The sequence below is a fragment of the Panthera pardus genome, unplaced genomic scaffold, assembly GCF_024362965.1.
Source record: "Panthera pardus isolate Hobbes unplaced genomic scaffold, ASM2436296v1 HiC_scaffold_15, whole genome shotgun sequence".
Lineage (NCBI taxonomy): Eukaryota > Metazoa > Chordata > Mammalia > Carnivora > Felidae > Panthera > Panthera pardus.
In genome coordinates this window covers 39,486,534-39,503,401 of record NW_026526710.1, presented here as the reverse complement: position 1 = coordinate 39,503,401, position 16,868 = coordinate 39,486,534, and the positions used below count along the sequence as shown (strand labels likewise).

At 41.3% G+C, this 16,868-nt stretch overlaps 1 protein-coding gene across 7 annotated transcripts in view; it reads right to left on the bottom strand.

Annotated features, from left to right (window-relative positions):
* Positions 1 to 16,868, bottom strand: part of GATA6 (GATA binding protein 6) — a 122,512-nt gene that overhangs the window by 79,979 nt on the left and 25,665 nt on the right. For 3 of the 7 annotated variants that reach the window (XM_019465566.2, XM_019465565.2, XM_019465567.2), the window contains exon 7: positions 10,486 to 11,846. The exons of 3 other annotated variants lie outside the window; for them this stretch is intronic. In XM_019465566.2, the coding sequence (XP_019321111.1) occupies positions 11,679 to 11,846 (168 nt within the window). In that variant the 3' untranslated portion in view covers positions 10,486 to 11,678. Of the gene's footprint in view, positions 1 to 10,485; positions 11,847 to 12,429; positions 12,566 to 16,868 lie in introns of those variants that run through there. One more of the 7 variants, XR_002084704.2, reaches the window with a different exon arrangement.

Sequence of the window (16,868 nt, the reverse complement as noted above, 5' to 3'; positions counted from 1 at the left end):
TAAATAATGCTGCAATGAACATGGGATTGCACGTATCTTTTAATGTTTTTGTTTTCTCCAGATAAATACCCAGAAATGGAATTGCCAGATCACATAGTAGTTCTATTTTTTAATTTTTTGAGGAATCTCCATCCCATTTTCCATATTGGCTGCACCAATTTACATTCCTACCAACACCATGCAAGGATTCCCTTTTCTTCACAGCCTTACCAACACTCGTTATTTCTTATCTTTTTGATAATATCCATACTAACAGACGGGAGATGATATCTCATTGTGGTTTTGATTTGCATTTTACTCATGATTAGTGATGTTGAGCACCTTTTCATGTACATGTTGGCCATCTGTATATCTTCTTTAGAGAAATGTCTCTTTAGATCTGCCCAATTTTTAATTGGATTTTTTGTTTTATTGCTGCTGAGTTGTATGAGTTCTTTATATATTTTGGATATCAGCCCATATCATAAATACAATTAGCAAATATTTTCTCCCACTCAGTAAATTGCTTTTTCATTTTGTTTGATAGTTTCAGTCGCTATACAGAAGCTTCTTAGTTTGATGGATCTTTGCTTTATTTGTCTTTGCTTTTGGTGTTTGATTCAAAAAAATTATCACCAAGACCTATGTTAAGGAGCTTATCACCTATGTTTTAGTTTTATGGTTTCAGGTCTTACATTCAAGTCTTTAAATTCATTTCAATTTTAATTTTGAGTTAATTTGTGTGTATGGTGTCAGATAGTGGTCCAGTTTTCCCAATACCATTTATTGAAGAGACTGACCTTTTCCCATTATATGTTCTTGGATCTTCTGTTGTAAATTAATTGACAATTTATACATGGGTTTATTTCTGGGCTCCCTATTCTGTTCCATTGATCTATGTGTTTTTATGCCAATACCATACTGTTTTAATTGCTATAGCTTTGTTGAAATCAGAAAACATGATGCCTCCAACTTTGTCCTTCTTTCTCAAGATTGCTTTGGCTATCTGGGGTCTTTCCATGGTTCCATGCAATTTTTAGGATTATATGTTTTATTTCTGTGAAAATGCAATTGGAATTTTGATGGAGATTGCATTGAATCTGTATATTGGTTTGGGTAGTATAGACATTGTAACAACATTGATTCTTCCACTCCATGAGTACAGAGTGTCTTTCATTTGTGTCTTCTTTAATTTCATTAATGTCTTGCAGTTTTCAATATACCTGTACAGGTCTTTCACCTCCTTGAGTAAATTTATTTCTAGGTATTTGATTCTTTTTGATGCAATTATAAATGAGATTATTTTCCTAATTTCTATTCCTGATAGTTTCTTATTAGTGTATAAAAACACAACAGATTTTTATGTATTGATTTTCGTATCCTGCAACTTCATTGAATTCATTTATTAGTTTTTTGATGGAGTCATTAGGGTTTTCTACATATATATATATATATATATATATATATATATATATATATATATATCATGTCATCTGCAAATAGTGACAGTTTTACTTCTTCCTTTCCAATCTGGATGGTTTTTATTTCTTTTTCTTACATTATTGCTCTGGCTATGACTTCCAATACTATGGTGAATAAAAGTGGTAAGAGTGGGCATCTTTGTCTTGTTCCTGATCTTAGAGGAAAAGCTTTCAGCTTTCCACTATTGAGTATGATGTTAGCTGAGGGCTTGTCATACAAGGCCTTTAGTTTATTGAGGTACATTCCTTCTATACCTCCTTTGTTGAGAGTTTTTATCATGAATGGGTGTTGATTCAACATCAACTCTTTTTTTTTTTTTTAAGTTTATTTGAGAAAGAGATAAAGCACGTGTGCACGTAAGTGGGGGAGGGGTAGAGAGAGAAGGAGAGAGAGAATCTCAAGCAGGCTCCACACCTTCAGCCAGAGCCTCACACGGGGCTCCATCTCACGAACCAAAGTGTGAGATCATGACCTGATCTGAAATCTGAAATCAAGAGTCAGATGCTTAACCAACTGAACCACCCAGGTGTCCCAATCCAACATCAACTCTTAAACTGAGTTATCAAATTGCTGGCCTGCTGTATGTATTTCAGACTTGTTATCCCCCACAATCACTGCATGCCAATTTCTTAAAGAGAGAGAGAGAAGATATATACACACATAAATATATATATACATATACATACACATACACATATACATACACATAACACGGTTCTGTTTCTTTGGAGAACCTTAATAGATGGAGAATGAATGAATGATGTTCTTCTAGGCTGCATATGGGAAATAAAAAGCAACTAAATTAGTTAGTGTCTATCTCATAACTACCACCGTGCCCAGAGTTACAAAAGCTGCTCTTCCCTTCACAAAGCTGAAGCTGGTGAGGCTAAAGCTGATGAGAGGGCTATGAAGTGGTAATATTGCTCTCCTTTCTGAAAACTGAATACTGTAGCCTGGAGAGTTTAAGTAACTTGGTCAAGCCACAGAGTTGGTGTTTGTAGTCAGGATTCAAACCCATGATTGCATGACTCCAAAGTCCACAGTCTTTCTACTTCATTACACTCCTGATTTATTTATAACATCATGAAAAGTCAAAAGGGGAGGTCTCAGGAAAAATGGAGTAGGCCATGATGTCAAATGCTTCAAAGAGGTCAAGGAAGGAAGGTTGAACGGAGAAGCAGCTCCCTCCCCTGCCCCAATCCAAGATACAGCCACCAACCAAGGCTTTCTATGGTCAGTTCTAAAATAAAAGAATCTCTCACCCATTTGTAAAGGAAAGGAAGCACCTTCTGGAATTTCTCCTGGAAGGACTCAACTAGAAATTTCACCAATGAATCTAGAGGTATCAAAAAAATCAGAAATGTTTGTGTAGACTCAAGTATGAGACAAAATGTAAATGGAAGAATAGAATAAACAAAAAAGAAGTCCTGGTAAAAGCATATAAGGAATAATACATGTGTAAGAAAGAGCAAAGGGATGATGAGTTATAGAAATGTTAAATATTATGTAATCTATGCCAGTGTGTTCCCCACAGACCAATTGGTATTCAGTATGGCTTTATAAATGATAGGTAATATATAACCGGTGTTCCCAAGATGATTTTCCATGACTAGGACAGCTTGTGTTTTAAAAATACAGGGTGCTCTGAATTAAATATAGTGGGTTTACAAAGCTCATTTGACTGGAGTCATCACTCTCAGCCAGCCTAGCTACTGGTCATTGACCAGCTGATTGGAGTCAGAGATCTTCCCTTTGCCAGATTCAACAAGAAGGCAGCATAAAGAATGCAGTCTCTTATTTACAAGCTGTGAGGCCTACAAAAACTTTGCAGAGTGTATCTGTCCATTTGGTGATAAGTGATCTCCAGGGGCTAAGAAAGGGAAGCTGTTTGGGTTAGCAAGTGTAGGTGTTTGTCCTGATTTCCTGCTCTCACAATGCTTTCATTTATTTCAGCAAATGCAGCCTGATGATTCATTGGAGACCAGTGGTCATTTGTGCTATTCCCTGAAGGTAACTCAAAGTTGGTGTCTGGGGACATATGCAATCTTTGAAAAAAACTTTACTGGCCTAAGTCTCAGTAGTTTGTTAATTCCTAAACTGATTAATGAAGCAACGCTCAGAGTAGTAGAAGTTACTAACCTCTGCCAAAAGTCAAACTTTTGCTCACAGTGTTTGGGTCTCGAGTTTCATTTAGTGACCTCTCAGCCTAGTCCAGCCAGAGCCAAGACCACTGAGTCAAGAGTCTGGAAACCCAGGGTCCACACTGGCTAGCAGGACTTAACCTCTTAAGATTCAATTTCCTCCACTGGACATCAGCCAGGTCTCTTCCATCTCTAAAGTTAAATGAATCTAGGGTTTAAGTGAAGAAGTACATTAGAAGGTATGTATTTCCTTATCCAAGTAATACCAAGAGCAGGACTTCCCACCAACACCCAAGCCGCCAGCAATGCAAATAGAAACTGCATATCACCCCAGAAAGCACAAGAGAATCAACCAAAAAAGATATGAAAATTCAGGATGATTCTTGGAAACAAGCTTAATATACACTTAGCAGATGTAACAACCAACTCAAAAAATTAGACTAATAGCAGAAAGTGTGAAACACCTGGGGATAAACTTAACTGGAAATATGCACAGGATCTAAATGAAAAGTTTAAAATGCGGAGGGACACAAAGAATATCTAAACAAATGAAAAGATACTTCATCTTGGACAGGAAGACTTAACAAAATTAAGATATTAATTCTCCCTAAATTAATTCAAAATTTTAATATTATTCCAATAGAAATACCAAAAGGATTTTTAAAAACTGAACAAGTCAATTCTAAAGTTTATATGGAAAATAAATAAGTGAAAATGTGATCAATTTCTCATTTCTTAAAAGATTAATGAGAAGGGGTTAGCCCTCTCTCTATATTGAATAGTCAAAGAAATTTGGTATCAAAGCATGAATAAACAGATCATTGGTACAAAATAGAAAAATCCAGAAATAGAGCCAAATATATATAAAAATTTATATTATATATATCCACATAAGAATTTATACAAGAATACATGTACATATGAGAATTTACATATTTTTTTAATTCCCATTTTGAATCAGTGGGAGGTAAATGGATTATTCGGGAAATGATGCTAGGACAATTTGGTTGCCATTTGGAAAAATATAAGGTTAAATATATACTCTACATGTTACAACCACCGAAAACAAAAATTCCAGATGGAAACAAAATGTAAACCTCAAAAGCAAAACCATGAAAGTACTAGAAGAAAACATAGGATTAAAAAAATAATCTTAACAGTGAGAAGGCTTTCCTAAATATTATACAAAATTCCAAAGCCATAAAAGAAAAGATTGATAAACTGAAATACCTTTACAAAAGAAAAGATCATCATAATTTTTTTAAAAGTATAAACAAAGTCAAATGAAAAACCAGGAATAAATATCTTTAAAGTATATTTCAGACAAAAGGCTAATGTCCTTCATATGCAAAGAGCTTCTCAAATCAATGAAACCAATAACCCAATAGAAAAAAAATAGGTAAAGAATATGAACAGAATCAGGCAAAGAGTTCACATAAATGGAACTACACAAGGCTCTTAATCATAGGAAAAGATGTTCAACCTCATTCACAACAAGATAAATGCAAAACAAAACTCAGATGCGAAAATGACAAAGATCAGAAGGATAACAAAATCATTTGGCTAAGGGAAAACACACACTCTTGCACACTGCCTATGAGAGTGCAAATTGGACCAACCTCTGTAAGACCAATTTGGCAATATCTATCAAAATTAAAAGTAGAGATACCCCTTGACTCAGTAATACCACTTCTAGAAACTCATCTCATTGGTATATTTGCATATGAGTGAAATGACACAGATAAGGGATAATAATTGCAGCAGTACTCAAATAGCAAAAGATTGGAAACAAATGTTCAATAGGGCATTGATTAAATAATGAACTACCCAGATATACTAAGTGCAAAAAGCAAAATGCAATGTGTGTAGTATGCTACCACATGTGTAAAAAACAAACAAACAAAAAAACGAGTATATATATTTGCATATGCTTGTGTATGCACCGACAGTCAATATGTATAATCAATACAAGAAATAAGAAGTTACATCTGGGAGAAGAACAGAGTGGCCTGTTAGAGCAGGGGTTAGAAGGGCATTTTATAACTTTCAAATTTTGTACTATTCAAGAAATTTTAATTAATGCAAAGCCAAAAAAAAAAAAAAAAGCATTTTTCAGCCTTACACAGGACCTACAGAATCAGATTCTCTGGGGAAGGAGTCAAGGGCTCTGCAATTTTAACAAACACTATGCATGATTCTCAAGCAAACAGAAGTTTGAGAACCCCTGACAGAGAGCATCATTAGTAATGCACACTTATCAAAATAATAACAGCAACAATGACGTAAGCACCACGAACACTTATTTAAAAAGATAAAGCCTAAGACATCACCGCCAACATCTTGCACAAGTTTTTTTCCGAAAAAAATTCGTTGGCACAACCAAGCATAGAAAGATTTGACACCACAATGAAGTATTCCTTGTTCTCTCATGTGCAGTTTCAACTACAATTAAGAATTTTGCCTTGTTATACTTTGCAAAATGGTTTACCTTAATCTTTCAAGCTAGGTAAGAGCATAAGAAGCCTTACCTGAAGTTCTGTGAAAAGAAGGCAAGCAAATTGCTCCTACACCGCACAACACCTCCAAACTCATGACTTTACAGCTAACAACTACACAACTACACAACTACCTTCCACATTCTAAAGAAACCTGTAATAGGAACAAACAGACATTGACAAGGGGTCTTCCATCTAGGCTGGGCATACCTGTGCTGCGAATCACAGCTATCTCTGAGATGCTAGGGGAGAGATGAAAAACCTAGCCTTAATTCTCAGGCAGTCCTGGCTTCCATTCTGCATTCTTCAATGTCTTCTCCTTTAAATCAAGATGAAAAGACAATATGGCGGAGAGATTAAGAACATGTGCTCTGGAGCCGGACTGCCGGACTGCCAGACTGCCGGGACTCAAATTCCAGTTGTGCCACCTTGTAACCTTAACGTCTCTGTGCCTCTGTAGACACTATCTGTAAAATGGGGACAGCACCACTTCATTCACCTGGTATGAGGATTACATAAATCGACATACGTGCAGCACTTTGTATAGAAACTGGTGCATCGCTCTAGATAAATATTTGCTATTATTGTTTTAGACTAGTCTTGGAGTGTTAAAGGAACTGAGTTCACAAAAATAAGAGTAAAAGCCAGGGAAGGGGTGGAGAGACAGGGAGGAAAACTCCTAATGGCTAAAGAGAAGACACAGAAGGCAAACAACAATGAAAAGTTGGTTGTTTCCAAGAAATAAAAAACCAACTACAAGATATTGAAGCAATGGGCCAAGCAAAGCAAAGCTGTTTTTTCCTTGTTCTGTGGACTGCTCAGCTGCCAGACGTTTCCATTTTCCGGTCTGGGTCCGTATCGCTGTATAAGTTTTATATCAGGGGCCCCAGACCAAGCAGGTTTGGCATCGGGGGTGGGGCAGCACCTCTCACAAAGCCCCTAAGTTCACGAATACGACCAGGATTCTCCCCCTCTGCGATCTGAGGCAACAGGAGGACATGGCCTCCACAGATCAAGACTTGAGGTGGTGAGGGAACCAGAAGAGAGCTAGAAGGACATTCCAGGTCTACCAGCTTCCCACAAACCCACCATCACCCTTGCATGTAATCTACACAAGAGACCGTGGGCAGCGAATGCAGATGGAAGGAATCTGTGAGCAAACTTGCTGCTTGATTTCTCCATTTTATGGCTGATCCGGAGACTGAGGTCCAGAGAGAGGAAATGTCTTTGCCAAAGCGAACTGCTGATGACTGAAATATAAGCCCTTCCACTAATTAAACATTATTTCACCTTTAATTGCTATATTGTAGCCATTTTTTAAAAGTTGATTCTTTAAAAACAAGCAAAAACACAAAAAAAAGGTTCCAAGCAAAATAAGTATCTCTTGAACTAAAACAGTGACATCAGCTGTGGAACGCTCACTTCCCTGTGCCGGCTGCTGGGCAGGAATTGCTGTGCAGACCCCCTCACCCACCAGTTCTCCAGTGCAGAGGTGGGAGATGCCAGCGTCCTTGGTGGGAGCATGGTCTCTTGCTCTAACGTCTAACTCAGAGGTTCGATGTGTATCTGCAACATCCTTTTTCCTTTAGAAGCTATTTATAAGTATCAACCATAATTTATTTTATCCAAAGTCCCTATGAATTTACTTAGGCTTTCAGCCTACTAATAGCTTACATTTGAACCAACTGAAGACACCATGTGATTCTTTTCCTCTGCAGGTCCTACAGGTGGCTACCACCTTCTCCCTGACCCCCCACCACCCCCCACCACCTCCAGGGACCACAGCAGAAGAGTCTGCTTCAACTGCAGCTAAAGATTCAAGCAGCACAGGATCCATCTCGAAGCCTCAAGTGGCCAGAGCTGTAGGCACCAAATTTTTACCACAGACCCTGTTTTGAAAGATGTGGTCTAGCAAATTTATCAATATTGATTTCTCATTTAAAATAATCAGATTCATACCTAACTGCCCATTAAAGCTTCCAAACAACAGAGGATAGATAAGGAGTCTTGCCAAGCTGACTTGACATTTCAGACCAGAAACAAAATGCATTTTAATCAGCAAGAGCTGCCTTACCCTGCGTGAATGTTTGATCCCTGCTCCCCCATCTTGCCTCGCTTATACACACACCTATGATCTCCTTCTCAGAGTCACAGGATCTGAAGACCCCATGGAAAATGCCAGTACATAGAACTTAAGGCGGCAAAGCTACCACACTGCCCCAAATTAAAAGCAGCCTGGAATTTGGCATGGCCACCAGAGACATGCTGTATTGCCCTCCTAGCAGTCAATTTATCTATGATCTGAAATTACATCAAATTTCCAAGGACAGGGGAAAACACTCCCCACGAGCAACAAGTTAATTTATTTGCAGGGGGAAATGAATGGCTCCTTTTGCTTTCCTGACTCTCCCATAGGCACCAGGAAACAACACAAAGTGACCCCGAAGAGAGACCCCAGACAGAGCCTTCAGTTATGTAAGACGGCCTAAAATCAGCCATGGTGACAGAGGACAGGAATTCTGTCTGAATTCTGAATTCTGTCCACAGAAATGTGTCTGAAGATTCTAAGCTGAAGTGCACCATCTATTTAAATGCACTCCCTTTTGAGGGGCCCCTGGGTGGCTCAGTCGGTTGAACGTCTGACCTCAGCTCGGGTCACAATCTCGTGGTTGGTGAGTTCCAGCCCCGCACCAGGCTCTGTGCTGACAGCTCAGAGCCTGGAGCCTGCTTCGGATTCTGTGTCTCCCTCTCTCTCTGCCCCTCTCCCACTCATGCTCTGTCTCTCAAAAATAAATAAAAATATTAAAAATTAAAAACAAAATTATCAAGCTTCTTTATGCAATCACAGGTGAGAAAGTTACAATTGAAAAGGCCCCAGATTAAGGGATTTTGTTGTGTTAGGACAAGAAGCCCCATTTCCCCTTGTTCTGACCCTTGTAATTTATTTCATGAAAGCCAGAACACAGAGGGGAAAGAATTATATTTAAAAAGAACAAAAAAACAGAGCCTTAGGAACCCAATGTTGTCTTAGGTTTGGAAGGAGCAACATCTGAGACCACCCCCAGAAAAAAGATTATTTGGAAGCCCCAATAAGAAAAATTCATTTTCTAATCAGAGCATGTTAACTCTTAACAACTCCCAACCCACCAGAAAGCACTCAAAGTAATGAGAACCGAGAACCATAAAAGGGAGGAGGGAAAAAAGGAGTCAGTCGGAATAATGATTTTCTTCTGCTGTCACACCAACCCTGTCCTGGAAAAGCCAAACTGAGACTGGTGTCTCCCAAGGGTGCTCCCTCCCTCCATCTCTGCTATCCCTTGAGCTGGGGATCCCTCATTTCACTCACCCCAGCTTTTTTCAAGCAGTGCAAGTGAGCCAAGGGGCACCAGACCCTCACACACCATAAACGTTTAAATACCCCACAGGGAGTAAGACATTCAAAACCCTCATGTGGTAAGAGCTCCTGTCACTCCCCCTTCAAAGTCAACTCTTAGTACTTACTACATGCCAGGCACTGCTCTAGGCACTTCACATGGACTATCCTAGGAGTTATATGTTAATTGGCCTTATTTTACAGATGAGGAAAATGAGAATGGGACAACTTGCCCAAGGCCACAGACCTCCTGTGTGCAGAGCAGGGACCTCAAGCCTAGTGGTCTGACTCCACACCAAGAGCGTTGCTCTAGCCCGCTGTACAGTGTGTGTGGGCTTCAGGGACCTCCCCAGACACACACACTCCCCAGCCTTGGGTCTCACTGGCAATACAACCCACCACAAAGCAAGACTTCCCCTCTCTTGAAAGACTCAGATGGGCTCCCGCAGAATAACTATAATCATACACGAAAAGAAGTAAGAAGTGCCCCACACTTAAGGAGCCAAAATGAAATGCCACCATTGAGTTATGAAACAGTCTCCCGGTTTTCTGAAATCCAAGACTGTTCAGATCCTTTTCCCTCTTCTGCTGAGTGTTAAGGACTTCAACCTCAGGTGAATGTGGAGGCTTGGTGGCACTTTGCAAAAGCAGGAACTAGAAAGGAAAACCATTCTGTTTCTGGGTCTTAGAGTAAATTTCATTCAGAGGGAAAGAAACTCTGGACTTTTTAAAAGTTTTTAGGGATTAGTCCTAAATAGAATGCTTATAATCTCAGACAGTCATATAATACTGGGTCCTTTTCACTTATAAAAGTTGTCCCCAGTGCAAATTGAAGATGATAACTGACTCCATGTGCCAACTTCAAATAAACCAAGGTATAAAGCAGCTCCAAAAGGACAATTCATTGAAAGGAAAGCCAACAGGCAATTTGCAAACATCACATGCGCTTGTTTTATAGGCGTATCTCTAGCCACATACAGTATCAAAATGAAACTAAAAGGGAAGGAACTCACTGTACAGAAGACAAAACAATACCCTTTTTATTTTTAAAACTCTGGTGAAATAGGTTTCCATAGGACATCCCATTCTTAAAAAATTTAATGTAAACCAACCTGCCTGTGGGTCAGTCACACGATAGACTTCATCGTAGTGTGTACAGATGCCTAGAGTATTTACAAATGTTATCTGTTAGGTAGTAAAGTTTTGTTGAATTTTTTCCAGCACAAATTCCACAGTAAAATAAAGAGGGGATACTGGTGTTTTTGTATAAAAATTCTTAACAGATGGATAAAGGCAATTTTCCTGAGAGAAGATTTGTTCTTGAAATATTTCTCTTTAACAACTGGAAATATAGAAATGGGATGTAGTTGTAAAAGAAGCATAAGAATGTCTAAGTTAACATTTTTCTTTTAAATTATTTAAGTACCATTAAGTTAAAATGTTTACATTCATTATAAAAAATGTTGTTAAATCTTATGCAAATGATTTAACACTGATTGCTGCAACGCAAATTGCACTTTTTAAAAAAATTATTGTTTACATGGAAGAAAAATATCTTGTTTGCTACCCTGTTTACAAATCCCGACTGACCTCAGGTCAGTCCCACAATGTGAACTTTGAGACATCAGTCACAGTGTACGTTAAGTCATAATGCAGTCTTGCACACGGAGTAATATTTTTGACGAGAAACCTCACGAACTGACTCAGCCTCCAGAGGTGTGTACCAAATGGCCTCAAATGGTCTTCTCCATGAAAGCACGTGAAATTCAGGTGTGGAAAAGGTACGAAGAAATTCTGGAATAACCAAAACCGATCAGAAGAAGCACATGATTTGGGGCAATACACATAAAACCCTTTTTTAAAGAAAATCTCTCAATATTCCTTAGCAGGCAAGGCCCCGGTCCTAGTCCCAGTTTCTGGAAGTGGCACAGAGGACGTCAGATCCCCCGGCACACCCAGAGGCAGGCTGGCTGGAAGTGACCGTGGCCAGGAGGAGGTGACGTGCTGTGGGCTGCACTGGCCCTTCCCTGGAAGCCCTCCATCTTCTCTCTGGCTCTTCAGAGTCAGGGGCAGGGTGGTAAGGCAGAGCAAGCCTCTTGGGAAATACATCTCTTTCGAAATAAAGGCACGGAAATCACACGTCAGAGGAATGTTCTGTCAGCATACTCGCCCTGGTCTGGACGGCTTGACAAAATCCCCGCAGCGGGCTCAGGCCAGGGCGAGGGCACACCAGGAATCCTGTCTCACCGAGGATGTGACTTCGGCCGGGGAGGCCAGGCTGACGCCTATGTACAACCCATCTTGACCTGAGTACTTGAGCTCGCTGTTCTCAGGATTAGTGCTCTCTCCCGCGCCAGACATCACTGAGGTGCCCGCCTGGCGGAAGAGAGGGATAGAGGGGGAAAGAGAAGGGGAGAGACAGTTATCGATCAATCTGTCAGGCGGCACCATCTTGCAAGCTAAGCACATGGAGACAAAGGAGATGGGCAGGGGGGCCCAGGCAAGAGCTGCCCACCATGTTGCATGGTGCCACTGACCTACCCCTGGCCACGTAAACTCTTAGAAACATTCTCCTGTGAACTTGAGAACTCACAGCAGTAATTCCTGGCAAGATGCACAGCTGGACAAAGGTAGGAAAAAGGAACTGCAGGAGGCCTACTTGTAAAAAGTACCAAACTCTCAGCTCTCTGGCAGTGAAACAAACCACACCGCCTAGGTAAGTAGGTCTTAATGACGCCCACACAATCTAATCATTTCAAAAGAGAAAATGCAGAGCCCCCCCCCACCACCACCCCCCGCCCCGGCACACACACAGCACAGCTACAACCTTAGCCGTTATGCCAAAGTCTAATATGGAAAGCCACACAGCTCAGCGAGGCATGATAAATGAAATTTTTGAGCACTGACTTCATGGAAAATGAACCCACGTGTACACAGGTTTAGTATCTACCGCATTTACCTGAATTCTTTTCAAGGAGAACCGGCCATTTTGAAGGCAGACCACATTATAAAGAAAATGCTAACATCTTATATCTGTCATGGTGGTGGCAATCATTTGTTGAAACAAAAGATCACTCCTCTTGTTTCATTCATTCCTTCCATCCAAATGAGAAAGGCCAAATAGAAAACATGGTATAATTTAGTAGAATCAAACCAAAATAACTAAAATCATGTTTAGACTACAGTTTAAGAAAACAGTTGCATTTGACTTTTTTAAAAAATTCTAAGCATGGGGCACCTGGGTGGCTCAGTCGGTTGAGCGTCTGACTCTTGACTTTGGCTTAGGTCATTATCTCGGTTTGTGGTATCAAGCACCACATCGGGTTCTGTGCTGAGCATGGAGCCTGCTGGGGATTTTCTCTCTTCCTTCCTCCCTCTCTGCCCCTCCCCTCCCAAATAAATAAACACTTAAAAAAAAATCTAGCCATGACTAGCATGGTTCCCAGGCATGGCTCCTGGGTGTGGCCTGGTGTGTCTCCGAGGACAGGGGTCAATGACATCAACAACACCCAGAAAGACAGTGCCCCGTCCACACACAGTGCCCCCAGAGGTTGAGAAGCCCCAACATGTCAATACAACATGTCTTCCTGCCTCATCCTTCACCACTCTGAGTTCTAGAACATGCCCCCTCTGGTGTCGGAACTCAGCCCGCACACATGCATCAGCCATAACTTAGACCTGCAGAACATGCCGCTGTCCCCTCCTGCCAGGTACAGGAAACACAGCTGTGTTTCCCTTGGGATTTGTATGCATGCTACACTTAGATAAGGACTTACAAGATCTATAAGGACACAAGGGAACACGCAGGGTCCCAGGGGAAAGAACAGGGTACAGTGACAGCTGGCATAGCTTAGAAGTCTGCACGAACCAGCCTTCCTTCCAACTGAATGCTTACGACCCCATCCACAGGGCCCTTCATTTCCTTCCAAAGAGAAAAAGACAAGAGGAAAGACCACTACTCTCTCAAGCGAGCCCACACCTTTTTGGAGAAAGAATGTAAGCCACTGTGGCTACAGAGGGGCCACGGGCCAGCATCCCAGTGACAAGATGTGGCACCACCCCACTGAGAAGGGCAGTCACCTCTGTGGTCTTAGGCCTGATAGCCTGGAACTTGGCCTTACTGTCACACAATTGCTGAATGAGGCTCACTGAGAAAGTATCAGAGCCCAGAGTAAGCTCAGAAGAACTGCCTAAGGTGTCAGGTCTGAGAAGGACACCTAGGGGACAGAGCCTTATGTCAGTTAACGGACCAATGCTGCTTCCACGGTCTGGATGAAAGCATCATGGAAACCCAAGGCTGGCATCTGGGGAAACTGAGCCAAGGGGTACAGTAGACCTCTGCATGACCTCTGTAACTTACTTTGAAGTGATTTTGTAAACCTAAAATCACTTCAAAGTAAAAAGTTTATTAAAAAATAAAGATAGAGGCTCCTGGGTGGCTCAGTTGGTTAAGCAGCCGACTTTGGCTCAGGTCATAATCTTGCGGTTTATAGGTTCGAGCCCCGCATCGAGCTCCAGCTCAGAGCCTGGAGCCTGCTACAGATTCTGTATCTCCCTCACTCTCTGCCCCTCCCCTGCTTGCACTCTGCCTCTCTCTGTCTCTCAAAAAGTGAATAAAAACGTTAAAAAAAAAAATAAAAAATAAAGATAAAAATAATAAAAAATTAAAATGTAGCCATGATCCCATACTTAAATCAGGGCTTTTTCCTTCTAGAAAGCTCTGAAGTTCATTATTTCTTCCTAGCTTTCAAGGCTTAATCCCACAAATTACTGGATGTTTGTTTTTTTGACACAGCTAGAATGTTTTGTGCTTTTCAAAACATCCATTTGTCTGGCTGAGCTGATGTTATATCTCCTTCAGAGAAACACGGGGCACCAGACACAGGCTGAACTGAAAGGTATGCTGAGCCCCCTTGGCTCCACTCGGGAGCCTGGAAGTCAGAGTGGTTTTGCTCTTTCTGGAAAAAAAAATCTTGTTTTTCTCTCCAATCTTCACAATAACCACATGAGGCTGGGAAGGAGGGTCTGGCCATGGGACTTCCTATCTGCCCATCTCCACTTCCTCCCAAATGGACAGACCAAAGCCAGCCCCTCACAGCTAACCAATCCATCCCTTTCCTGGCAAAAAGGTGGGTTTGTAAAAATGCAGCGACAACAGTACTGCCACACTCAAACTTCTTTTTAAATTAACACAAACTTAGGGGCACCTGGGTAGCTCAGTCGGTTAAGCAACTGACTTTGGCCCAGGTCATGATCTCACAACTGGTGAGTTCGAGCCCTACATTGGGCTCATTGTTGTCAGTGCAGAGCCTGTTTTGGATCTTTTGTCCTCCTCTCTTTGTCCCACCCCCAACTCTTGCGTGCTCAAGCTCTCTCTCAAAAATAAACAAACATTTTTTAAAAATTGATTAATTATTTAACATTTTAACATAAGACTTAAACTGAGGGCTTTGGGTACATAAGAAAGCAAACTTCACAAAGTCACTGAGATGTCAAAAACTTAGAATTTGAAATAGCTGAAATGATCCTGTCAAACACACCAACAAAACTATGGATTTGGTTACCCGTATAAATAGGGTAAAGTAACTTTAGTCATTAATTCCAGAAACTCCACTATGAGCAAACCCATCACAGACCCAGATTTAATCCCCCAAAAAATAAACAAAAGGGTGATACTCCATTACTCCGCATTTTAGAAAGGAGCTATCATACAACCAGCAGAGTGGGTGCACTTATAAGTGATGGGTCACACCCAATTCCATATTGATCTACCTATTCCCAGAAAAAAGCACATGTGCATTTCTCTGACTAAATCTGACTTCACCACAGCGAGACTTTCTGAAAGAAAGAGGGTACCCACCCAGATCGGCCCAGGAAGCAGCCCGCCTCACATGGCCAGACATGCTGAGATAGCAGAGGGGTCGTCACCACCACAGGTCAGCAACAAGAAACATTAGCAAGATGTTTATGAGAGCCAGGCACTGGATCTATGAGCCCAAGGAGACAGACGCTCCCTGGGTGAGCTCCCAGGCCACATACATACTTGAAAGTAAGAATGGTCAACTGCCCATCACAGATGATAAATGAGTGGCTGAGACATTGAAAGGGAGCAGTAGGTCTAAAATGGAACCACAGAGGGGAAAGGATTCCGGGGGTGGGCCACACACAGCCTGCAACGCTGGGGACTAATATGGACGGACTTGCAAGCATTACCCTGCTTCAGCCGCCTACTGAGTGAGGTCACCTCTCCGAGCCTCCTCCTGGGGAAACTAGAAACTAGCCCTCACATCACCCATCAAGTAGGGCTGTGACAATTCAATGTTTGCAAAAGCATCAGCATGGCGCCTTGCCATGGTAAGCATCAAGGGAAGCCATTATTACTGGTGAGGAAAGGGTATTCGGAAGGGGAGGCATGCAGGGCACATTCTCAAGCAAAGCCAGCTGAAACGGAAGGATTAAGCAAAAGGGGCAAGGGCACAATGTGGGAGAGGTAACCGAGAAGGCCTCATCTAAAACTCTCTATGCCTCAGGTTCCTCACCTTGAAAATGGAAGCTAAAAAAGACGCATCTGTATCCTGAGGTTATTGCAAGAACTCAATTCATTAAGATACATAAAGCCTTTACAACAGTATCTGACAACAGGAAAATGACAGAAGCAAACAGCACTATTAGTATGATTTTATTATTATTGTTAAGGAACACAGACCTAATTTAATCTCCCCACCTTTGCCAGGGTGGGGAGACTTACCACCATCACTTGGTGGGAGCAAAGGTGGAACTCATTCAGAGCTAACTGAAAACCACCTCAACAATGACCATCTTTTTTTTTTTTTTTTTTTTTTTGCAAATGCTTATTTTATTTTTGAGGAAGAACGTGAGCCCAGAGGGGAGGTAGGGGGAGACAGAGGATCTGAAGCTGGCTCTGCGCTGACAGCATCTAGCCTAATGTGGGGCTCAAACTCACGAACCATGAGGTCATGACCTGAGCCAAAGTTGGACACTCAACCGACTGAGCCACCCAGGTGCCCCAGCAACGACCTTCTTCTAATTGTTACTGACAACTCTTCAGAGAACAAAACAAAACAAGGTGCTTCTTTAGCCCTTCAAAAGGCTCATGGGCCTTCTTCAAATAAACCACATTAAAGAAATCCTAATACCTTGAACATTATTCTTAACACCTGAGCAATAATCCTAACAGCTACCAACTAAAATACCTATTGTCTTCTTTGATCAGTCAAAAATGACTCCTACGTCAAAGGACAGGCAAATCCCAAATTACATGAGTGATGAGTACCTGAAAAACATCAGCTCATTTGAAATCAAAAGTGACATCTGACTTTCTCAGAAAAAAAAATGTGCTTGTGCCCAACAACTGAGACCCTTATTTGTAGATGGGGA